This window comes from Myripristis murdjan, chromosome 17, assembly GCF_902150065.1.
Source record: "Myripristis murdjan chromosome 17, fMyrMur1.1, whole genome shotgun sequence".
Taxonomy (NCBI): domain Eukaryota; kingdom Metazoa; phylum Chordata; class Actinopteri; order Holocentriformes; family Holocentridae; genus Myripristis; species Myripristis murdjan.
In genome coordinates this window covers 5,720,614-5,746,475 of record NC_043996.1, presented here as the reverse complement: position 1 = coordinate 5,746,475, position 25,862 = coordinate 5,720,614, and the positions used below count along the sequence as shown (strand labels likewise).

General features: G+C 40.7%; 1 protein-coding gene across 2 annotated transcripts in view; it reads right to left on the bottom strand.

The window, feature by feature from the left end:
* LOC115375619 (collagen alpha-1(XI) chain-like) overlaps window positions 1-25,647 on the bottom strand; it is a 91,806-nt gene extending 66,159 nt beyond the window's left edge. Inside the window, exons 1-5 of one of the 2 annotated variants that reach the window (XM_030075081.1) lie at window positions 25,359-25,647; window positions 19,030-19,194; window positions 15,245-15,458; window positions 14,158-14,320; window positions 654-782 (exon numbers count right to left, since the gene is read on the bottom strand). In XM_030075081.1, coding sequence (XP_029930941.1) covers window positions 654-782; window positions 14,158-14,320; window positions 15,245-15,458; window positions 19,030-19,194; window positions 25,359-25,473 — 786 coding nt within the window. In that variant the 5' untranslated portion in view covers window positions 25,474-25,647. The remainder of the gene's footprint in view (window positions 1-653; window positions 783-14,157; window positions 14,321-15,244; window positions 15,459-19,029; window positions 19,195-25,358) is intronic. The other variant, XM_030075080.1, reaches the window with a different exon arrangement.
* Between the last annotated feature and the right edge of the window lie 215 nt (window positions 25,648-25,862).

The following is a 25,862-nucleotide window of genomic DNA, read 5'->3' as shown; positions in this document are numbered from 1 at the left end:
ACTTAAACCAAGAGGAAATGTTTGTAGCAAATGTTTCAAGTTTGCTAGATTTTTGGAGATGTTTTTGTTCTTACTACATTGGCAGTCTATAAAAACACTGTCACCTACAGCTATTAATCTGTCACAGACCGCTGTTTATGCTACGGGAGTGTTTGAGGACAAATGTTGAAAAAATGGTCAGAGAAACTAAGAAACTTTAAAAGTAGTGGTGCACCGGCCGGTGCTATCTCACATTACACCTCCTACCCAACCCCCAATCCTTTCATGTCTGCCTTGACGCCTCACATGTTCACTCTTTTAACTCTCACTCCAAACTTTCCCACCCCTGTCTTTACTCTATCTGCCCTAAACCCCGGCCGTTTGTCCAGGACCTTCCTTTTGTTCTCCTCCTCCATTTTTTGCCTCCCAATTTCTACTAATGACACCTATGTCCTCAACCCTGTTCCAAATTCATGTTATCCCCGTACTGCATGTCAAACCTTCACTCAACCCCCCACCATCTCTCCCTTCCTACAACTATTCCTCCCCCCTTTCTCTCTCTAACAAACTCTCTCTCCAAGCCACCCCTCTCTTTCTTCCTCCCTCCATCCCTCCCTATAACTCCCACTCGCTCCCAAAATCTATTTCTACCTCCTTCCCCTCCACATACTGACCTCTTCCTCAGGTTCCTGAGCCTGGGGAGTGTCGTGGTGGTTGGGCGTTTCACAGTCAGGGCTGTAGTGTTCACAGTAGTCATAGGCTGCCCTGGGGTCTGCCACGATAAGCAGCTGCTGGATGTCACCCTGGAAGAGGAAGAAAGAATAAGATGTCAAAGAAGAAGAAAAAGAATGGATTGTTACTGGATGGCAGAGATATGTACTTTGGCAGTTCAGCAGTTATTATAATTTCAGGAAACAACTGCATAAAATAAGTGAATGGCTGTCTACATAAAAGTGACCATGTGAGAGAAAGAGGACAAAAAAAGTGTTTCTGTTTTTTTGTTCTGTCCACTACCCGGTTCTGATTGTGAATAGAAACCAAAACGTTTATTTCTAGGAAGCACAGGCCTATTCTTTGTTGTCCGGTCAGTTTGTGGTGCCTTTGCACCCAGCTTGGTGAAAATGAAATGTGACAATAAAACAATGCAGCGGATATTGTGTGGTATAGTACTAGCAGCAGTAGTTTCTGCATTTTAAATACATTTCCAGCCATAAGGGATGAATCATCAGACCATCTTAGCGGTTTTCATCTACGTCTGTAACCAATCATTCACTGACAGATGAAAATGCAGATTCAAATGCAAACACAAGCCTCCTAGCAAAGGAAATAAAAGCATGTGAGAGGAGCATTGTGTCGGGTGTTAGTGGTGTGTGTGTGTGTATGTGTGTACGTGTGCACATTCATAATAAAGCAAAGTGGGTGTATGTAAGCCTCTCAAAAAGACCTATTGTGCAGTCGCCTGTCCTGGCCATTAGGGACGGCTAGTCCTGCTTCACAGCCACGTCCTTCTTTACCACTGAAGGAATGGGAAGATAAATAACCAGAGTCTGTACTTATGTGAAATATCTGAGGCCGTCTGTTTTTCATGAGCTTTTGGAAAAGGAAATTAGATCCCCACTCCCACCCCACCACCGGCCAAGGGCCCTTTTTTGTATGATCATCTCTCAAGGAATTTCTAACCCAGGACCCGCTAAATGCCCCTGATGTGGAGAATGTTAACTGTAACCGTCATCCACAAGGGTACCTCAGCTGACCTGTGTTTGCCTCTAAGGGGGGTTGGGGCCATTCTTCTGCAAACCCACCTGGGATAAGAGGATAAATGAATAGGGAAATAACTTAAGTGCTTTGTGAAGTGTACATTGGCTGAATGGAGGCGGACAAGCCGGGTGGCCCCTAAAGAGGAAACGCAACCATGCAGATTACATTAAATTACAGGAGGCGACATCTGTACGAGCTTAACCCTCTGGAACACATTAGATATTCCCACCCCATGCTCCTATTATACATGTCCAGTAAATCTCAATAGGGTATTTTGACAAGTCAAATGAATGACAACCAGTTGACATCAGCATAAATATTTTTTTATGGACGGAATCTGCACACTCAGTAAGCGTCAATGCACCTTCTGCGATAGCTCGCTCTTGCAGTTGTTCCGCTAGAATACCAGAATCAATCACTTTAGTCAAACTTTACCCAACGAAACTTTCACTTCTCACTGGATGCAAACTTCTTTCTTTCAGCACAGTGCAACTTCAGCTAAAATAAAAAAATGAAATGACAAACAGAAGGTCTCATACTGATGATGACAGTCATGCAGATTTACAGTATTCACCCATTGGCTCTGCCTATGTCCTTTTTATAGTTTAGGACGAGTAGTTCCAAAGTCACAGCCAGAAGAGGAGACAGCTATTCTCAGTGAAAAAAAAAAAAAAATAGAAAGAGAAAAAGGTAACTGCATCACATTCAGGCGGGGAGACTTCTGTCTTTCCGACAGTCTGCTTCACTTCCTCCTCTCTGTAACTTCCTGCCTGTATGCAACTCTGCCTTTGCTCTCTTATCCAGTCAATCTCTCAGTCACTTGTTCAGTAAATCAGTCAGTCATTATAGTCACTCTCTCCCTGATCAACTTTCCTCCTTTTACCCTTTGTGTTTCTCAAGGCTGCATCTCAGTACTTTTGTTGATGTTATTGTCTGGATTGTGTTGCACATCTCTGGCATCTGCTGAGGTTCCTCCTCAGAATTCCAGGAATGATCAACAGCACCGTCCTGGCTCCGCTCTAAGCTGGCAAAGACACACCAGGATAAATCATCTGTCTAGGCTACAGTACAATCAATCTATTAATGTGCCTGTGTACAAATGTGCCTCAACACATGTTAAGCTTAATCTCCAAATGTAACAACAACCAATTGAAAGTGAAAAGGGAACAAAGAGAAAATGAAAAGGTTAGGCAGGCACCTGATCAAAGTAAAAAGAGGAGAACAGAGTCTTGAATCATTTTTAATTCTACAATGTATCTACATTTCACACACTGGAGGCATACTAATTCCAGAGTATGCCAATACATCAAAGGGCTGCTTTGCTTTCGTTTCGTTTTTCGTCAAGAAATTGGTGGCAAGAGGGCAAGGAATGAGCACGATAGCGTGTTTTTGTTCTAAAGCTTGCAGATTTTAATTCTGATAAACTAAAGCTATGAGATCTAAACCAGCAGAGAAGCAACTCTGGATTTTCCCTGGACTGGGTGACCCTGAGGTCTACTATGTAGAGCATCCCTCCCAGAACACAGCCCCCACCCTCTGGGAACACAAATCACCAAAGGAAAATATCTGGCAGACAGCCGCCTCAGCTGATCACCTAATAGTGGGCGATATTACAAGTCCTCAGCAGACCATGAAATCCTTCCTTGGCACGACACCGCTAGTAGGACGTCAAAAGTGAGCTTCTGAATGCAGCTCAGAAGGACAGAGGTAGGGGGGGACGCGATGAAGCTCATAGTTCACATAGGCTGATGAGTATGCATTACCTCATTCACTGGCACCCCAAACACATGGCTGACCTCAAAAACTATGATCAGATGCTGCTAGCTACTGCTGGCCTCAGATCTGAGGCAATAAGAGGACTCAGGAGTTCTCATATCTTCCCGTAATATGACTACTTTCTGAGAGTATAAACAAGGTTATTGTTATAGGTATAGTGGTTTTAACTCCACAAACTTAATATTAATGGGAAAAACAGAAAGCTGCTACATTTATTTTGGATTCAGATTCCCTAAAACTTTAACAGTTCCAGTCAATGCGGTTTACATTCAAGAGTGAAGACACCCTCAGTTTTGGCTTCTTTCTGCCCCTCTGCCATTTTAAAAGACTAATAAGAAAGTGCAGTTTGGCATTTGGCACATAGTGCGGGGATAAAGGTGGGGAGAAGGTTATTAGCAGAGAATAGAGCAGAGGTGGTAACGACCACATCCATGCCACCATACTATACATAAATTGTGCAATTACATTTAAAGACCAAACGGAGAAACAAAAAACCAGTTCAATCAACAAACTGTGAATTTCTACAGAAATACAAACTAGCACATACACACAGCAATGTCTTTCACTGTAATCTGGCCAAATGCAACAATTCCCAGCTAAAAAGGAGATTCTAATGTGAAGACACATCCTACTGATACTAGCACATTGTAAGGAAAATGTTCCCCTCCATTCTTCTACACAAACGCTACTCATTTTGTAGCAGTGCATGCACAACAACATGTAAGTACGTAATTACATGGTTGAAAGATTATTGTCTGTGTCCAGGTGCAGTTATAGCCGTGGTGCAGGTCAGTGTGCCTTCAGGAACAGCTGGTAGATATTAATGCACCTGGAACACACATTTGGAAATAAGCCCAAGGCATCTGCAGCCTGACCCACAAAAACGCAAATGATTATATATGGAAGCTCCGCAAAAAACGGCAACAGAATCACAGTCTTTTCACACATACAGTAAGCTAACCAGTGCCCGACCAACATGGGATTTTTGAGACTGATACCGATACTGACAGAAAAAGTTCACCAATTACCAATATCGCAACAGATATTGTGATTTTTTGAGCTGGAATGAAAATAGACCTATTCGGTATGGATTGTGCACCAATTTTGCACTGATATGACTAAACAAAAGTACTCAGAAAGTTGCTTTCTTAAACAAATAACTTAATTAAAGAATATTCACCATTATTATACACCATCACCCAATCCTAGAAATAAACATGACGCAGAAAATAATAAATAGCTAAATAAAAACCAGAATTGTTTAATATCAAGTCAATTGCTGAGTATTTAAATAAAGAATACATTTTTAAAAATTCTCTCACTACAATGAAATGGCTACTATGGGGGCTAACATCATCACATGTGAATAAAACTAGGCTCACTCAATCCACAAGAGTAAGAGAGCAACTCCAAGACTGTTTAGGCCCCAGTGTGCATAAATACACCATTTTAGATTAAGTGAAAATAACACATTTGTACTGCATGTAAAATCCTGCATGGTTATTGCCCCAAACTGCATGGGATTAGCATAAGGTGGGCATGTCTGCAAAGGGGAGACCTGCAGGTGCCCATACAACCCATTTTCATTCACATATCTTGAGGTCAGAGGTCAAGAGAGCCCTTTAAAAATGGCTGTGCCAATTTCCCCTTTACTTTGGAGTGATATTTAGGTTCCTTGCAAACCTCCTAGCATGCTTGGTACCATTAGATTCCATGGGTTGCTATAAACATCTTTATATCAGTGCATATTGGTCAACATAGCAAATACCAATATGATGTGTGATGTCTGTGATAGGCCAATATCCAATGATATCCGCTGACCAATATATATCAGACGGGCACTATGGCTAACATACAGTAGTAGGATATAAGTAAATATAAGGCAGCACAAGGTACTTCACACATTAGCACATTAGCTGTTCCAAAGGAAAACACCTTGAAAACTGAACTTCAAAACTAAGAAAACATGTAATATTGTGTAACTTGCACATGATAATCATGTTTCCCACCTGGGTGATCAGTGGTGCTTTAAACCAGGAGATACCCGAGGCAAAACACTGCACTGCTGATGCTTAGGAGGCAGCGTCCATACCTGACATCAGAATTTCACAAGAGCCTCAAGAGTATGGGGCCTTTTTACTGCATTCTCCACTTTAAGATGCTCCACCAGATTCCCTCAGTAATCACAATCTTCAGTGCACTTCCGTGTATTGTATGTTAAGTTATCACTGTGACCTCACTGCAGCTCCAGTACTTTGGGCCAGATGTGGTCAGCTCAGAAAAAAATGCAGGCTAAAGTTGCACATATCAACAGCTGCCTAGGTGTAACTTTCACTATTCATGAGTGCTAGATAGTTCATCATTAAACGTGTATCCTGTGCAGCTCTTTTCTTTGTCTACCACCTGGTGCATTTGGAATTGCATATGTTTTCTTTATTTTGTTTGTTCCTTCAGTTCCAGCTCACCATAAACTTGACATGCTTTGTCATCTAAAAAGTCTGCTTGTCCAAACTCTGGGAGGGGAACACATCATCACTGAAAGAATAAATAGACAAACGAAATTGCATAACCATACAAGGACAACAATTAACTAACAGAGGACAGGGAAAAATGTTTAATACTCTCCAGATTTCTCTCAGCTTTTCATCAAATGCAGCCTTTGTGGTCCGGGCAGGGATAAAGTTTCTTTTCATGTACTGGGGGCAGACAAATGTTTTGCACCCACTGAATATTAATGCCTTTTTCGCAACAGTAGCTCAGAAAACTGTCGGACTGTTTGAACCATCTGTTTGCCCTCCCTTTCTTCACCTCTCTCTCACTCTTCTTCCTCAGCTGACTCTTTTCCATCGGCAGCAGTGTGTAAGAGGCACCACACAGCTTGGCCCCCTTACTTCATGACTCCACTGGGACGCGTTAGTGAGGCCAGTATATTTGGTCAAGGCAAAAAGCACAAGAGGCTTGGATGCAACTACAGTTTGGCAAAGGCAATCTGGGTGGTATAGGAAAGGAAAAAGGGCCAGTAGGCACTGTTAAGATGTTTAGAAAAATGACAAATTTCAGATTTGATTTTGAATCAGTCCTTTATTAGTAGCAGTAGTAGTAGTAGTAGTAGTAGTATTCTTTTCCCCCAAAGATAGCAAAGTCATTTGAGTGGTCATTTTGGCTTATTGGTTAAGGTTAGGGTTAGGGTTAGGTTAAGGATAGGGTTAAGGTTAGAGTTAGGCATAAGTTGGTTATGGCTATGATTAGGCAAAGACTGTACAGAATGAATGTAAGTGAATTATGTTTTGACTATGCCATCCTAGGGGAAAAATATCGCACAGGGGAAGAGGATCACAGACACGATACCAGGAAATTCTGAAAGCTCTTATTCACCGCAGTGCACTGCTCAGTCCTGACGCTGCAGTCAACTGCATGATAGAGGGGTGGAGAACATATTTGCCACTCTACTGACGTCATGAAATACATATGGTTTACATATTAGAAGAGGAAGAGGAATAGGAAAAAGTCTAAAAGTGTATCCACAAAGTCCTATGACAAGAAATAAGTATTACAAGGTAAAAAAAATAAAGAATGAAGATATTTTACTGTTTAACTGTTTGCTCACAGTAGTGCATGTTGCAAATGTCAAGAACGCGGTGGCTCCACGCTTTCTCAGTTACAGTAATACGCATGCAACTATGAACTAATAATGACCATATTCCCAAAAAAACAGGCCTAACCACAACATTTTGTGACGGGTATTTTAAGGTAAAAACTGACGGAGACAGATGAGGAACAGTCAAGCCATTTCTCTTCCTGCCAACTCAACCCTAAACAATGATTCACTTCAAGGCTTAGAGCCCATCAGAGGCTTGTTAGATTCCATTGCCAAAGAGTGTCCTGCTTGAGGGACAGCGTTTGGAATGGTCTGGTCTGCAGTAATGACAGACACATAAACAAACTATCTTCACCCCTCTCTGTTGCCTCTCTGTTGCTCTGTTTCTCTCTTTCACTCTCTCTCTCACACACACACAAAAGAAACATGCTTGCATGCATGCACAAACGCCTGCAGCCATGTGTGCGGACGCATGCAAAAACACACATGACATACAGCATATGCCACAGCACATGCAAAGACCTCCACAGCATGTCTTCACCAAGATCTTTACAGTCTCAAATAGGGATTTACATAAAAATGAGAGGAGCAGATGATTTGAGTTCACATATCTTGTGGTTTTTATTTAAAAGGAGGAAAAGAAGAAGAAAAGAAAAGGGCATTTGGAGGCCCAGTCAGTAAGCATATCTCTTAAACAGCTGTGTGGACTGAGCCAAGACTAAGCACACACTGATCATATTTTCCCCTTGCCTTCACTCTTCCCTGGGCTTCCAGCTTTGACACCTGCTTATGCAATCTACTGAAGTAAGGTAGCCATATGCTCACAGCTCTGAGGAATTTTAGTGAGAATACTCACAGCCAGTCTCAGTAATGACACTAGCGAAGGGTTCAACAGCTCTGAAGCTCAAGCTTGCCATGCTAAACAACACTGATTTCTTTATTCATTATGTCTCAGATAGCTTATCATAACTGGAAATAATAAATCTAATGATGACTCAGTGACAGACAAGCCAAATGTGTCCTGTTTTGCCTCCTGGCTGATTGGTTTTATAATACTCTGTATTGTATGAGTCTGTTTTTTCTTCTCTCTTCTGTTTTGGTCCAATATTATAAGAATTCAAACTTTCCTTTGTTTATATACACATATGATCACAGATGTTTTATTAGGAGTTTACTAAAAATCCATCCAATCAGCCCAGGTTGCAGCATTTGAACTGAGACAACCACTGGAAAGCTTCCACTCAACAGGTTTACCTCAGAGGAGCTGCTTCTGTCTTCTTCTGTCCACCAATCAGGAGCCAGTATTGTGAGTATTGTGCATTCAATTTAACTAATTCAATTCATCTTTAAACTAAATTATATAATTTATTCATAAAACACAGTGAAGAACATTATGATTCTGAGTCATCAACAAAATCATGACAAATTAATTAAATGAGATCTTTCGACTCCCATTGATTCCACTTGAATGTAGACATTATGACCTGTTTGTGTATCTGGTGTTCTCTCACCTCTAAGACATGTGATGTAGTATTTTTATGTGTCACTTGGATGAGTCAGAAAACAGCATCATAAAGGCTTTAACCAGCTCTAGGAAGAACTGCTCTCGGTACTCATCCAGGCTCAGAAAACACTTGTGAGGTAGTCTACATATGAACTGTTAAAATTAACTGATGAACTGTTGTGGTTTTATTTTGTCATATTTTCTTCCTGTTTTTATACTATTTATATGCTACGGGGCCTTTTGTGAGTCTGACATAAAGTTTGAATTGAAGTCATATTCTAGCCTGGCACAGGATGAAAACATTTGCTTCTGTTGGTAAACAATTTCACATTTTCCACGTTGACTGGAAAAATCACAGTCTCAATCAATATCAATGACGTGGTTGTGGCTGATCTCCCTTGGCTATAGCTTCTGAAGTTTAAGCTATTAGCTATTCATGTCTGCCCAGCCCGTCTTATATAACACAACTTCCTCGAGTCCACTACGACCCCTATACTTCTCCAACAAAAATACCAAAATCTGTCTGTGATCTTCAGAAAATATTTGTTCGCGGCACAAACGGTAACTGCTCACGCAGACTACAGAATAACAGGCAATTTTACATCCCAAAACTGACGATATATCCTGACCTGCCCATTTTCAACACACGAGGATACAAATCTAACTATGGCAGGTGAAGAATTCACCTGCATTTGCTCATGTGTGATAAGCAGCCCTATTACACACAGGTCTCAAGGTCTGAAGTTGGGAACAACTGCATTATAGGAATTATCAGCACAGTTGGAAAACAGCTTTGATTAAGCTGACTGCTTGGCTGAATTTACCCATTTCATAGAGCCTAGGAATAACAGGACATCCAATCACATTTTGACTAAAATCAAATCTGTGATTCCAATTTATCTCAGCATCTTCCTGAGACTATTCTAAGACATGTTTCTAGTTAGTGTTAATCAGGATCTGTACTGATGCAAAGTAATCAGAGCAGTGCATCATTTTCCAGAAACACCTACACGGCCAAACCTCACAGGGGAAGTGGGACTCGCTTCACAGCAGAGTCTTCTCTTGTTTAACTTCTGGAGACCCTCGAGAATCGAACCTTGTATCAAACTTCTGCATGTAAATATGTTCAAGGACAAAACTCATAATTATTATTATATATTATCCTTATTAGGATACAATGAATATGGTACTCAATGTGTCATATGTATACAATGTGGCTGTAATGACCTGCACTGCATAATATAAGGCACCTATCATCAGAAATAATTATGTTAAGAGTCATAAGGAGTTAAAAATGTTAGATATAACCCATGCTTTTGGGTGCACATCCAAAATATTTATTGTAAAACATGGACTGCAAAGGCTTTGGCAAACTGGCCATAGTATTTCACAGCAAACACATTTCAAATTTTGAAAATGTGTTTGCTATCTAGATAATGCAGCCAGCAATTAGCTGAACTCTTGCATAGCCTCCAAGGTATACTGATTATGTGCAAATATAACTGTAGAGTGCAAGCCAAAGTATGATCCTTTAAGGACACTTTAAACCGAAATGGGCTTAAATCTAATTTTGCCAACCCATGTCATCCCTAAGAATATCACGATCCAAGGTAGTTACTTTTGGACACTAAGGGCTTTTGTCATTAGTGTGCATTTTGCTTACAAATAGCCAGTTGCAATCAACAAACCGAGGCTATTAAACTTGAAGTGGAAATAATTACCGCTGAAGAAATGGCTGCATACTTTCTGCTTGGGCCACCACAGCCTTGCTAGTGGGTGATACCCTGATTTAAACCACGTTCCAACGTGCGAACAGCCTCTACCCTCGGGACAAACAAAATCATTTTCTCTTCTGCAGGTTTCTAAAAAGAGAATAAAACAAATTGCTCTGTAATTCAACTCCATTTAGTTTAATATATGTTCAAACAAAGAACACCCACAAAAGCCAAATGCTGGCTTTAGACCAGCATTAAAAATATCCTTAGTGAAAGTGTTATTCTGCACTGGAAAAACAACTTTTCTACCAAATCCTTTTAGCTCTTAATTTCTATACTAGTACATCTCTATTATAGGGTCATGGTAAAATTTTGTCACAGCTTTTGTCAGCCAGGAGTGTGGTCAAAACCACCACAATCGAGTGCAAATTAAGTCTAAGACCAGGTCCAATCGAGTTTGGGGGAGGACCAAATCCAAAATCAAGTCCTCAACAAATTTAATCCTATTCAAGTCCAAAGCAGAAAAAAGCAGAATACATAACAGAATATATGCCTCTCTAAATACAAACATGTTAAGTAGTTTCTTTATTTTCCCTAGACATAAAGAGATATAAATGTGCCTGCAAAGTGGCTCTGTACATCCATCAATCAGTGATTTGGTTTTAACTTTCAAGAGCACAGACCTCTGAATAACCTCTGTTAGTAGTGTCTGAGTGTGACTAAACTGAACATCAATTAAACTTCAAGTTTAAAGAGGTGATCTACCAATGCTGTTGTGAAAACTTGGACTAACACACTTACAGTGACAATAATAGTAAGAGTCATAAATATAGTCAATATTAATAAAAAAAAAAAAAAAACATATTAATACCATGATGCAATAGTGTCATGTGTTTGAGAAAAGTGCTCAGTTAGTGTTTTACTGCAGGGTGGAGTGTATCTGGGCTGGCATGAACGACTTGTGAGAGGAAAAAAATGGATTCACGCCTAAAAGACTTTTTTTAAGAGGCTCATTCCACTGGCAGGATGAAAAGCACATTGGAACACATGCAGCTAACCAATCATTTTATTATCTCCACCAGGCGGTAGCCTCGAGGACATCGTGTGATTGGTCGGTTATGTGTGTGTCTGTTTGTGTGCGTCTGTGTTTGTCTGCAGCTAATTTCACATACTGCTGGGTCTATCAGCCTAATATTTTTTGTGCACAGTTCTGACTGTATGATGAAGAACCTCTCGTGGTTGTGGTGATTCAAAACCTTAGAAAAACATTTGTTCTCAATACTTCTGCTCCTTCTCTTCATTCTCAACTTCAGTCTCAGCTTGCTCAACCACTGTGGCTCCCTCCCTCTCTCTCTCTCTTCACATACTACTGGGCCTGTCCAGCTAATATTCTTTTTATCCTACTGTGGCTATGTTTGCTCTGATCGTGGGTGAAAAAATCCAGACCATGCGTTGTGTTCTTTGGGCAGGTTTATAAAACCCACTGCTCATGAAGAAAGTCAACAGAACACAGAGCAGACACACAGAGAGGTGGGGTACGGCAAGGTTGGTTGTGTGCAGTGACACACCATGTGGGGTGTGTGTGTGTGAGAGAGAGAATGATAGGGAGAGACCATTGTAGTAATTTAGAATTCTACTATTTTAATTTGTGCTCTCTTTGAAGCATGGTTTCTGTCAAAACGTATATGTTTTCTGGCAAAGAACCACAAAGAACAACAAAGAGCGTCACTCCAGAGGCTTTGGGAGTGTTGCGATATATTTTCTATACTATACTGTAGTATATTTGAATCATACAGTAATTCAATTTGTAATTTTAAGTATTTGACAATACAATTGGTTACAATTGGCCATAGTCCAGAAAAGGGGAGATACACATGGCAGAGATCTGCACTCCACTGAGTGAACACTTCTAGTTGCAGATACAGACAAACAGTGTTGAGTTGCGCACCTTAATTTGAGTCCACATTCAAAAATGGCTGAGGCCAAGACAGCAAGCTCTCAGAGGACTAGACACAAGATCAAACTTGAGAGCAATGGATTCGATTAAACCAGCCCAGTTGTCAGAGCACTGCAGCGCTGACCCTTGACTATTCTCCTGTTGGTTAATATTGGGGATCAAAAATACTTAGACAAAAAAAAATCACCTTTTCTGTCTTGCACACTGTAGATCATGCTACAGTGCAGCTGTATGTCTAAATGTCTGAAATGGAACCTATTTTCAAGTGACTCCTCTGTTAAAAGTCATCTTTGACCTAGAGGCAAGCATTTAACAAGCTGTTCTACTTAGCAGGCATTCCACATGCAGACATCAAAGAGGGGCTATTGTCTTCTAAGCTAGCATACCAGCTCATGTTTTCCATTCAGCTCAAAGGTACCTGCACTAGAACTGGTAGCCTGTCATAATGCAATGTAATGCAACTCAGTGTCAATCAAACACTGAGCTGTGAACACTGGATAGCCAGGGTTAGTGAGGGAATAACATGAAATTACTGTATGGATGGCCACAACATTCACGCATTTCAAACGGTGTACTATATAAACAGCTGATGCTGATTATAACTAAGTCTGGATTTTTCTTTATTATTTCAACCACTTAAACAAATCCAACCAGTGTTAAGGAAAAAATCAATTTGAAGTACACAGTGCACAAGCAGCCTTCCCACAGATTCCACCCAAGGATCTTGCCAACTAGACAAAGCCAATATTGTTGTTGTAGTCCATAAAAATTCACCATTTATGATCAAATCTAATGAAAGGCAAATAAAATGTCTAGCCTTTAGCCATTTGGACATCAGACATTGGGCACTTTAATTGTTACTTTTGACAATGTTAAATTAAATTCATTGAGACTGCGATCCACAATATGTTTCCACTTCTATCCATATTTCCAGAGAAAATAAATCTTAGACACCCAACTGAGTTATTAAGACCCAGCAGCTAAAGATTGAGCAAAGGACAAAACTCACTAATAGCCTTTCAAATTCATCTCAGCGCCTTGGACAAAAACAATGGCTACGTTTACATGCACAAAATATTCCCTTATTCTGAAAAAGACAGTATACCTACTAAGCTGTTTACATAGCTAATGAAAATGACTATTCCACTAATATTCCCATTTGCATGCAGCCATGCATACTTTGATTAATGTGACATGGGTTGATGACCTAAATTGTCATTTATCATGTCAAAATATGGAAAAGTGGAGCAGCTTTAGCCACTTAAGCCATTGTGCTTCTTTGGTACTATGTTTACTTTTTTTTTTTTTTTAAGTGTTTTCCACTGGTGGCGGACTTGTTCGACCATGCGACACAGCCTCCCTCCTTCATTCATTCAACCACCTCACTGAAAAGGTCAATGTTGCGATATCTGCACATATCCAAAACGTGTTTATATCCAAAAACCTGTTGATTTTAATTTCGGCATATCCCACATGTGTTCAGAAAATGCTACATTTAGAATAAGGACTATTTTAGAGTATCCAAATGGAATATGCTGTTTTCATGACCCTTATGAAATTCAAAATTCTGTCATATTTGGAGTAACAGTGTAAAAATGAGAGTGCACGTAATCGAAAGACTGATAAACAGAAGAAAGCCCAGCTGAAATGATGGAGACAACTTTAAACAGACTTTTATGACCACTATCAAACAGTGTAAGAGGTGCTTTGCACTAGGTCTTCTTACACTCTCCAGACCCAAACTTCCATATGGACACCATATGCAAATATCCCCTAATATGTACTGACAAAAACTGCATAAAAGTGAAGTGTGAACTAATTCACTGTCACTCCAATGCAGAGGAAATGAAACTCAATATGGCCACCTTACCTCAAAGACTTCCTCATCCAGAATTCTGGTGCCAAAGACAGTGATGCCCTCTGTGTTGATAACAGCCTGGTCACTTCTTGCAAGCGGCCTGGTCAGCTTCTTCTTACAGTCCACAATGATGGTGACGCTCTTCTTCTCCACACTGATGGCTACACGATGCCATCTGTGTAGGACAAGAGCAAAGCCTTTAAAAAAAATGTTCCCATCCATAAAAAAGAAATGTTCTTAGGTTTGGATATATCAAATAAAATCACAGCAGTCCTTCTCAATACTCCTTTTACATCACATATTAGTTGTTGAGAAACTACAGCTTTGGCTGTAGGGTTTCGTAATAAGTAACAAAATCTCTTTGAGAACCTTTTTTAAAATGAGGCCTCGTGAGAGAAAAAATATTTCCATGGCAGAATCAAAATGTCAGTAGGTACAAGTACTGGTCTACAGCAAGTTGAACCATTGAACAATCTCAAATTCAGTCAATTCAAGACATTTTTCTGTTTGTATTTGCAAATGAATGAGGCAACTTAAAAATGTTTCATATTAGCTTTATTGGACAGCTTTGTGATTTATTGAGATCTAGCCCTGACTGCACACCAGTATTCCATTGCTGTAAATAATCAGGGAAAGAAAAAACTGTCATCAAATCGTTGCCAATAATCGATTTGCCATTACTGTCTGACTTGTTCCATGTGGTATTAATGACTGTGCAAACATATGATGATAATAAATCACCAGTGCTATGTGTCAGTTTATGATGCTAGAGCCACTAACTAAATTTTTCAGCGCATGAGAAAATAAGTTAAGTAGAATTGTTTTGTTTGTTTAGCTTAAAGTATAACCAATAAATCATAGCAAGTTCTCCAAGATAATCCTTCAAATGTGCAGCTTGGATCTTGAGCCAAACGTCCACGCTTCACACACAAGCTTTCAGACATTAACATTGGTACACAGAATGCCTCTGAGTTAATCTGGCTACAAAATCAGATAGTGGTGCACTCAGACCACCAAAGATCCAGAGGAAGCAAAACCAACCGCCCACTTGTGAGCACCAGTGTGCTCAAGCCCTCCTAAGGATGAGTCAGTCACTTACTTGCCATCGGCGAGGTTGATGGAGCGAAACAGGGGGTATTCCTCATGGGCAGGCTTGCCATGTTGGTCCTCATAAAGGAACACGGGGGCACGGCCGACTTCCACACCCAGCTGCTGAATGCCCTGCTGGTTGTACACAGACAGCAGGAAGGACTGGAGGCCAGTCTTGGGCTTGATGGTAAACAGGATGGAGAAATCCTCAGGGAACACTCCCCCTGGGGGGCAGAGGACAGCGGAAAGGTTGATTGTTATAACAGGAAAACTTCACCCAAAAACAATATATTTTCACTCATTTACCCACCCTGAAGTGTATTTATGTCAAACAAAAAAGCTTTAATCACATGTCTCTAAGGCTGGAACTAAGGTTTCAAAAACTGTTGCTTTTTTTGTTAGCATGGAGTTCATTAGCGACTTAGAAAAACAATCTGAAGGCGTTTGCTTCAAATTCTCAAACTCTTCATGCAACATAATCCAAGCCTTGAACCATTCATGTGCTCTATATGTGCCAAGCCAATGCAATTACAGATTTATTTTATTTTATTTTTTATTTTTTTCACTTTTGTAAAACGCCCATGCACAAGCTCCTGTGTTCCATAACTCACTTCATGGTTACAAAGTGTAGACAATCATTGGGTTTTCAAGTCAGTAAGTGTGTAGGCTAGTAACAAATAGGTTTACATGCATGAAAGCTAATTCATGCTGTTTGTGGTTTGTGTTTGCATGGCATCAGCGCTGATATTAAATAACTGTGGCATGTGCGACTGTGCACAGAGGGTCCATGAAGGGTCTCACTGCAGAGCTGTGCACCGCTGGACAGCATCGCAGATGCCACAGTGGAGTGATTGGCTGTATCATTACTCTTAAAGAAATACCACAAGTGAACAATACTGTATCAGAACGGCAATGGCTCAAACTCCATTCTCTCAAGTCACTTTGATAGCAAGAACCATGAATGGACTGATGTGTCCGGAGGCGCTCTTCCCTCAAGACAAACAGAACTTGCTAGTAAGGCACTTTCCACAGGTGGATTATTTAGCAATTTTTGCTAAATAATGTACCAAAGCCATTGGCTTGGGACATACAGAACATACAAATGGAGAGTGAAGGCTTAGATTATGCTGCACGAATAGTTTGAGAATTTGAAATGGATTTTCTCTTATCCTTTTGGCTAAAGATTGCTGATACCACCAATTAAACTCAATTTTAAGAGAACTGGCAACAGTTTCTGGAACGCTATTTCTGAGGAATACAGTCATGAGGAATACAATTTCTTTCTTTAGCTGACATTTACAGCAATTCTGGTTGAGTATCATACAAATTTAAACTTTTTGGGTGAAGCACTGATTGGACAAATTTACAGTACAATTACAAAGGCCTCAGGCACATGCATTGTCTTTTTTGTGTGTATGTTGTTGTTGCTGAGGTTGCCTGGCCAGCAATGACGTGTTTCATACCCATACACACATTCACATATAGGAATAAATATAGTTAAGAACAGCTCCACTGGAGCAGTTTGGAGGTGCATCCCTTGGTCAAGAGCACTTTGATAGTAGTTGTTCACAGAGGAGAGAAAGTTTCCTTCATCTCCCTGAACATTAGAAAGAAGGTTACTTGTTTGACCAGATTTCCTCGCAGCTTTAGGCCAGTGCCATTCTGATGAATATGTGTTACAATTCCTATCTGAAACCTGACTCTGAAGGGAGTGTTCTTATCTGTACTGGGTGTACCATTTGCACTAAATGTAGAGTGGCAAAATTTAATGCAACATGTTATGTGTATATGAAATCTGCACTTCACTTCTTATGCCTTGTGCTCTACTCATAAATCTACTGCGGATAACAGCACAAGCATAATTGTATTCTAATGAGTAAATTGAATAATAGCTTGTGTACTGACTCCTAAACTTTCTCTTTTCACATAAAACACACGCGTCTAGACAACTGGACCCGTAACTGCTGAAAGAGAAGTTGGCATACTCTGAAAGGCACACGGAGTGATGTTGTAGCCACTTAACTTTACAAGGCCTGTTAATACTGTCAAATAACTCAAACAAACGTCACTCTTCAAACACGAGAGGTAAGTTCAGTGAAAAAAATAGAAGGCTACTGCTGATCAAATAAAAGTCAAATTAATCTCGCTGGGGACATTTTCACACCTTGTTTCCATGACAACTAAAGAACTCCGCCCCTCTAACTCAATCATATTATTAAAACTGCAGTTCCTAACACAGCAAGGTTTGCAGGCAGTAATTTTTGAGCCAAGAATCACAGTAATGCAGTCACTAATACCTTACACTATTTTGCACTCTTTTTCCTTTGCAATCCAGCCAAATTGGAGGCAGGCCAACACACACATACTACGAAAATGTATTCAATGACACTCAGATCCCAATAAATTTGTAGACACCATCTTGCCAAAATGGGGAAGTAAGCAACTGGGAGCTCTATCTACAGTGTGCTTTAGCAATGTAGAGTTAACAGGCCTCCAATGGATATGAAGTTTTATTGCTCTATATTCTATTATAGTGTATTGTGCTTTAAATACCACACTATTTATATTCCAGCTTAGAAACCAAGCATGTAAAAAGGATTGGAAATTGACAAATAGCCCACTCATATCTGTCAACAGCTCAATTCCTTTCTGCCATGATTAATAAGTAATAGGTCTTGTCCACTACAGTTTATTATTCAATCTTTGGATTAGCTGACGAGCAGTAAGCAATTTATGACAGTAGCCAGCTCAGTGGTTACATTATCAAACAGCTGTTTGTTTTTCTGGGTGGACTCTATCCTAAAACAATAAATATGGGTTTATTCCTCATAAACAGCCAGGCATCAGACTTTGTAAAGCTGTGAGTCAGACAATGTGCATTCAATATGCAAACCCAGCTAGATTTCTCTACGTCAGCCAAATACAGCATACTTGAGGCTGCCAGCAATCAAAGTTGAGGAAATTCACTTTTTTTGACAAGATCAGTCCGCAAAATGTCATGAACAATATTTCTGATCCATTGTAATAAATTGTGGATTTTCCACAAAGATCATGCACATAACTGAAATGTGGTGTATTTCCTCTCGAAATGTAAGTTCACTTACAATAACTGTTGAGTGAGTTGCATGACCCTTGGGCTCTTTCCATAAAAACTAGAGTGATTTTCTTCATTGCTGCACTATATGATACAATGTCATTTTAAAATATTATAAATCTAAATTGAAGGAAAACGTCAGCTCATTTAAAAACACATGAATGATTTCATCCTTATAATTGTTCCATTTTTCAGTTAAGGGGCTTGAGATAGCAAATAACCTCGGTATCATAAATAAGCTTCACCTTCATTCAAGCATTTATTTGTTTGAGTAGGAATCACATTTTTCAGAGCTACAAAGCTACAATAGGAAAGATGTCCATGCAAACATACTGTATATCTGCCATATCAGAATAATCACAAATAACAGTAACATCAAACTGATTCCCCCTGTGTACCCCAATGAAATTTAAATATCAGATAGTGTATGCATACTTCTCCACCCACAGGAAGTAGCAAATCTAAACTTAAAAATGAAATACAAACAGTTGCAAGTGAGGGCTCCAAAGAGGTTGGACTCATCAACATTTAGATCCTCTGCCTCTCTCACTCCTTTCTATGCACTTCCCTAACATCACGGTCCATGACTTCTGGGTATCAATGTTCACTTTTTTCAAACAGCTCCCATTTAGAGCTGCTGAGGTGCAAACCTGCATAGTGAAGCTTCAGTGTAAATGGTGGATATGTGGGTGAAGGGTTACCTGGGAAGAGTTGTTTGGTTGGAGCACTGATTTGGGCCCGTTTCCCCACTCGGTATGCAATGTCAGGTTTGGATCCTCTCCGGACTGTGCAGAAGCCTGTTGTTTTCCGTACTCCTTCAGGGGAGCTCTGGAAGTCTAGCACCTTGAGTACATCCACTGGTTCAGCTGAGGGAAGCAGGAAAAATAACTGATAAACTCTCCAGTGACAGAACATATGACAGGATATTTGCACAGCATTTTTCCATTTGGACGATGCTTCAGTCCAAGGCCCCAGAGAGCGTCTTGGTTGCATCACCATTTAAAATTGGTTACCATCTAACCTTATGTTTAAGACACAAACCATTCAGTTGCTTTGAATTGCATGAAGATCAAAACAGACACTGTATACAACACACACACATTAAACAATACCTAAAAGTAACAAAATGATGGTGATGTGTGGTGTTTATTCCCCTGGGATTAAGGCAGAGAAAGCTTTCGTAATATTTTATTATTGCACATAAAGTAAGAGCTGACTCTGAAATTTTACAGTATGCTATAAGCGTAGCTCAGCAGTTAACAGCAAATCTAATAGGACTTGGCATTTTGATGATAAATCAACATTTACACCCATTACACCCCTGGTCAGTGAGTGTTGGCCAAATCTGTCAGTTCAACCAGTTGTTCTTTTATGAGCTACCTTGGCACAGGAGCAGTAAAAACGTTAGGAACCATTCAGCGGACATAATTGCCCCCCAACCCCCAAAACCCTAGCATCTCGGGATGATAAAACCCATTGCTTGCTGCTCACTGCGTCTTTGGAGCAAGGCAAGCACAGAGGGGGGCAGCTTTACAGGCTGCTTAACACTACTAAGCTCCTTTCCATCAATGGAGCTGGAACTCAGGGGGGGGAATACTGTGCAGTGCAGTTTGTGTGACATAAACACTGTTTCTCTTTCCGCGTGCCTGTCTCTCTTTCTCCTCTCTAATGCTCTAACCCTATCTGCATTCCTGAAACTCATACTCTTATCCCCTTTCCTCTTTCTCCTCCTCTTCTCCCTTTTTTCTAGTGCTCCATTTCTCTCTGGCCTCTATCTCTCCCATACCCTGAGGCACATCATAATTTATGGTGTGATTATGGGGGATTTAAGGGAGCCTAATAGGGTATGTTTAAGGGCAGCATACAAGCTGCAGTGTTAACGTACAGGACAACGTCACTGTTGATTTTATATAGGGCCGCCTGAGGCTACCTTTGCTGTCGTAAAAATAGAAGAGGGAGCGAATAATTTAAAGGTTGTCATGGGTGTGGTGATGGGTAGAATAGTAAATGTAAATGGAGGCAGAGCATCTGGGCATCAGCCACAAAAACGTGGAGGTCTGGACAAATCTCTTCTAATGCTAGCTTTTTGTTCTGTGACAGTGGAGCTCTGAGCTTGCTACTTGCCTAATCTTGGCAGTGTCTGCTGGAGTCAATGCATCCACCAAGCAACTTTAAGAAATCTGTTTTCACTAAATGAAGGCTTTGCTACACATGCCAAAGAAAGTGATATATAGGGGTTATATAAATGGTTATGGATTTCAAAAATATGCCTGTGTGTTGTTTATTTATTTATTCAGGCATTTCTCGGGTAGGGGACGATACACTGGAATTTTCTCAGATATTGCAGAAGAACCGCGACTCTCTTCATACCTTCTGCTTTATAATTTCATTTACATGCCATAATAACAACTCTACAGTATACTGTTGCACTGTTATGAATACTATCATATGAATAAAAACCTTCGACAGGGAGCACTAATAGCAACCAAATCACGATTGCTATGTCTTGGACTGGACAGAAATTATCCAACAATCTACAAACTAGAGATACGCAATGTCACCCTAATAAGGAAAGAATATTTCAGGATACTTCTTGGCTTCTGTGGAAGAAGTATGAAAAATAATAAGCTCTCCGCTCATACACTCAATCAAGTTGGAGCACAATTACAGACCAAAGCATTAAAAGCTTAATGTTCAACCACTGCAAAAAAAAACACAGCAGCAAAATCCGGAATAACCATGTCCAGACATCACATCACCCTTTTTGTCTTTCATTGAATCAAGAGGCAGGACGCGTCTTCTTCAAAGGCCCAGTAACAACAAACACTGCCTCAGTGGTCAGCTTAAAGTCCCACTGGGAAGATAAGGCCTTCAACAAAAGACAAAGAAGCAGCTTAATATGAAATCTCCCTTCATATAAAAAAACAGATTTGTGTGTGTGATACTGACAAGAAGACATCGTGGGAAAATGGTTTAAACGGATCACAGAGAACCCTTTCTTTCTTTCTTTAAAGGCCATGTTGCACTGGATCTCCTGGTTTGCCTCATGATAAACCCAATGAACCAGGAAGAGAGTTGGCCAAGGCACATTCTCTAGATGACACAGGAGGAGCATATAGAAAATTCTCTCAAATTTAAAGGAATAGAGTGAACTATCCTTAATGGGACATTGTCATCAGAATATGATATGTTACAGAAATGAAATTTTATCAGGGAAAATTGAAATAACTGTTCTGCGCCACACTTTTGAACAGTCCACCTCACAAAGTCTTAACATTGATCCCTAATGGAATTTTATCATGAAAACAAATCTCTATTTACATTTTCATTGTTTTTAGTCGTGTGGCAAGTGAAGCCAGGAAGTGCTGATCCTGCAGTTCCTGTTCGCTCTCAGTGGCCAGGTGGGGGTTTGATGGGTGGAGCTATGAGTCCACATGCTGAACCCATTATGGCACTGGCACCAATTCCTTTACCCCACCCCCACCCCCTCAACTAAAAACGCACATGAGACTAAATTCAGACAGCCCCATCCCTGGAGCTCTCTCTCTCTCTCTCTCTCTCTCAGATGACCAGAAAAACAGGAGTTTGCTCAGGGATTGTGTCTCTGGTTTTACCTCCGTTGAAAAAGTGCAGATCTGTTCCTAAACTGATGCGAAGGACCAAAGCCATTTATGCTGACATTGGCCCAGATATTAACACACATCTGATGCCATACATCATGAATTCAAATTGTCCAGAGCATTAGCGTCAAGCAAGCAGCGCCACTGGGAAATCAAGCAAGGCAGAATGTGTTTTCTTTCCTAGAAAATTGAGTCCCAGACCCAAAGCAACTTTTATCTATTGCTGAAACTGGGGGAAAGATACAATAAAAACAGGCTTTGCAACCACCATGGCACAGAGAGTAATTTGACAGGGACAGGGTCCATTTTGTCGTGTAGGTTACAGTGATTGTCTAGACCGACTATTCACTAGCACACAGACTGAATAAAGAACAAATGTTAGGTACCAAACGCCAACTTTAAAACCTCACACCAAATGCCTCATAAAAAGGAAAATAGTCTGTGGCTCTTCTGAATATTGTCCCAAGTACAGAGCTACTGGTTCTCAAAAAAAAAGAAAAAAAAAAAAAAAAAGCTTGAACTAAAGGTCTCTTTGTGAGTTTCAGAATGCCTTTCTGCATTACTGCATACCTCAAGGCCTCATATATTCCAGATGTGCTGAACTGGCCAGGAATCACCCCACCACCACCCCCACCACACCGCACAGCACGCCCCCCAACTCCTCAGCCCCCTTCCTTTCCCAACCACCTCCTCGCAGAAGCGCTCAAAAACAGGCAATATCCCAAAACCATTAAAGACCCCAAATGAGGGTGCATAGCTTTAAAAAGGCATTCATACTGGGGAGGTAGAGCCAGATTGCTATGTGCTCCACACATCTTGAATAAAGTCTCCCATCCTTCCACCCCCTACAGGGAGTCGACCATATCCTAATGATAAGGATGGAAACCACAAGAGAGAGAGCAGACTTGGACCAGGCTGCCACTAATGGCACTACAGCAGTTCAAGGCTATCCGCAGGCTTGTCTGATGGGTAAACTGACAATCTCACGCATTTCCAACTGCACATCTTGCTGACTGCTGTCGAGAACTTGTGATATACCGTGCTATCTTCCATGTTAACAAGCTATAAACATGGCAGAGGGGTGTATTTTCTCCAAGGCAGTGAGGCACGTACAAACACGTGAAACCTCTGCTAAAACCATTAGAGAGAACTCATCTCCAAGTCAGCAACACAGCTTAACACTTTAATGATACAACACAATATGATTTTCAGCTGTCTTATATGCAACGATTTGTGGCACACCGCTGTATACTGTAGCTCGGCCATCAGTGTTGAGCTATACAGTTTGATGTTTAACTTTAGTCTTGCGATCAGCTTATAAATCCATGACATTTTGACTTCATGGCTCTGTGGCTTTGGGTTGTGCAGCAACGTCTTGGGTTGTCTTGCTGGTCTTTTTCGTGTCACTGCCATCTACTGAGAGTTGGCAGCATAAGCAGCAATTACAGTACATTGGAAAGCCTGTAAATGTTTGCTAGCACATCATGCAATTATGGTTAGTTTAAATATCAGTCATAGCGAAGAAGGATAGGCAATGGGCAAGCCGTGCCACTGTGGTATTTGCTTTCATGATCTTTTCATTTCAGAGAGCTCTCTGCAATTTGCCCTGGGTTGAATGAATTCTGGATGTGAGGCTACCATTGGGCTAGTTCAGTGATCAAAAACAACTGGTACTAAAGGCTAAGAAAGGGGTGGGTTTTAAGACAGGAAATGTCCAGACAGGATGCAATGCATCCTGGGAGTGATTTCACAAATGGCCGGCACTGGCATCCTCAGCCTGTGTTGAAGACTTTACAAGATGAGTAAACATGTCAAAGCAAAAAAAAAAAAAAAAAAAAAAAAAAATCTCAGTGTTTTCATAATTTCAAAAACATCATCTGTTCTAAATTAATTGAAGTGGCTGAGACACTGTATAACAGCTGATGTGATGTCAAAAATAAGTCTTTGAGAGGAAAAATCCATCCAAATTAGCCTTGACACCAACTGATCTCAACCATTTAACAACTTGTGGATGTCTCTGCAACTTCTGAGACAAAAGAGAGATACTTTGCAACAACTCCTACAACAAAGAAACAGTTACTATGAGCTACATACGTGCTTTAAAGTAGAGAAAATGCTACAGGGCGCTTTTTTTTTTCCATCAACGCCCCTTCTTGGACTTGGTGGGAACCAGGATAGTGTGGAGAAACGGTGACCCTTCAGGCCAGAATATATATCTCACTTCTAGAAAACATCATTACATCTGCAATAGTTTGCCTGCTGTGTTGCCCTAGATATGCTCACAAGAAATTAATTTCAAAACAAACATATCTAGTGTCACACTGAACCACAGCAGGACGCTATATAAAATCTGCTGACAGCTGTCACGCTGCAATATCACTGAGGCATAACATGGCAGAACAACTTTAATTAAAGTTGAGCCAATGATTTCTTCTATGTATTTAACATCCATTTAATATCCTATCAAAAAGTGATGCATGAAAGTGATGCGTAAAACCGATGCGTAAAACCACGAAGAACTACCATGTCATGAGGCAGGGCACATAAAAGTGTTTGTACGACTCCACGGCTTCAGGAATTGTGGTGCAAGGTATGACATTACTAAATCATTCACTTCTAATAATCACGTGATCCCCTTTACGCACATCTTAGCGGACTGCCCAACAATATTTACCTTAATAGCCTACATTTATTGTGCTTTATCGCTCCCAGCTCACCTAGAAGTCACTCTGTGAGCGCTCTCCACACCTGAGTGTCATTTTTTTTTTTTTTTTTTTACCTTGAGGATCACACGGCCAACGGAGGGCAGCCTCCTGTTTCCTTACGCCTGACAACAGTCCATCACTTTCGTTGGACACTTTCCTTTAAAGTTTCCTGTTTATCATTCCACTGTCATCATCATATCTGCAAGATTCTGACATATAATAGCAGAGCGCTTCAGACTTTACAGGATGGACTAGGATCAGTCTGAGTCAACCAACTGCTGATGGAAACTTGGATGCGGGGAAGGGGGTCATATGGTTCAGGCTCTGAGCCATTTACTGTCATCCAGCAATGGAAATAAAAAAAAAAAAAAAAAAAAAAAAAAAAACTCCGCAAACTTCGGTATTCATAATAAGGCAAACAACCAATATGAATGAATATCAATCATGTTTTCAGATTAAATTTTTAACAGTTTCTTACTATATTTTTTATATTCTGAAATAAATTCTTATGTCTTATTACAGAGGTGAATAAACTCCGTAAGATGTGCAAACTGAGTTATGGTGTTTTTAACCGTCTCTACTTCACTTCATCTCTGGTGTCATCACTTGATCACCAGCCTATGACAAGGACGCCCTCAAGCTGTCAGGGATGCGCTGGACTTGGTACAGCAGATGCGACGCAGCGACATGCAGCTCCGTTCTTACCTGCTCTGACGGTGGCAGCCTGCAGAAGTAAAGTTAACGTGACCACAGTGGTTAGCGTTGAATCCCAAAGCCACCTTTTCGTTTTCCACCTGGTGGACCACCTTTGCATCTCCATGGTGAGCGCCCGCTGGACAAAAAAACGGGCGACTTTAAATAAAAACTGGTCCCTTCCACAATCCACAAAAATGTGTGTTGTGTTTGTGCTACAGAGCCATGTGTGAAAATATGGATGTTTCTTAAAGCCAAACTGGGCCCTTGTGCTCCGCTCCCCCTTAAGCCCAGCACTCAGACTGAAGGTAATGGGCTTTCATGAAAAAAGGGGCAAACCATTCGGTTCCCTGAGAGTTGCGCGCCGACGGGAGGCTGGACAAGCGCCGCAACGCTGAACCTGAACCGACTGGAGGGAACTGACACTGGAAAATCCTCCGTTCATCAAATCACCAGTCGGGAAAGTTGTCTCAGGACCCGCCCCCTCTGCTTTGCAAGAGGTCTGAGCAGCATCAA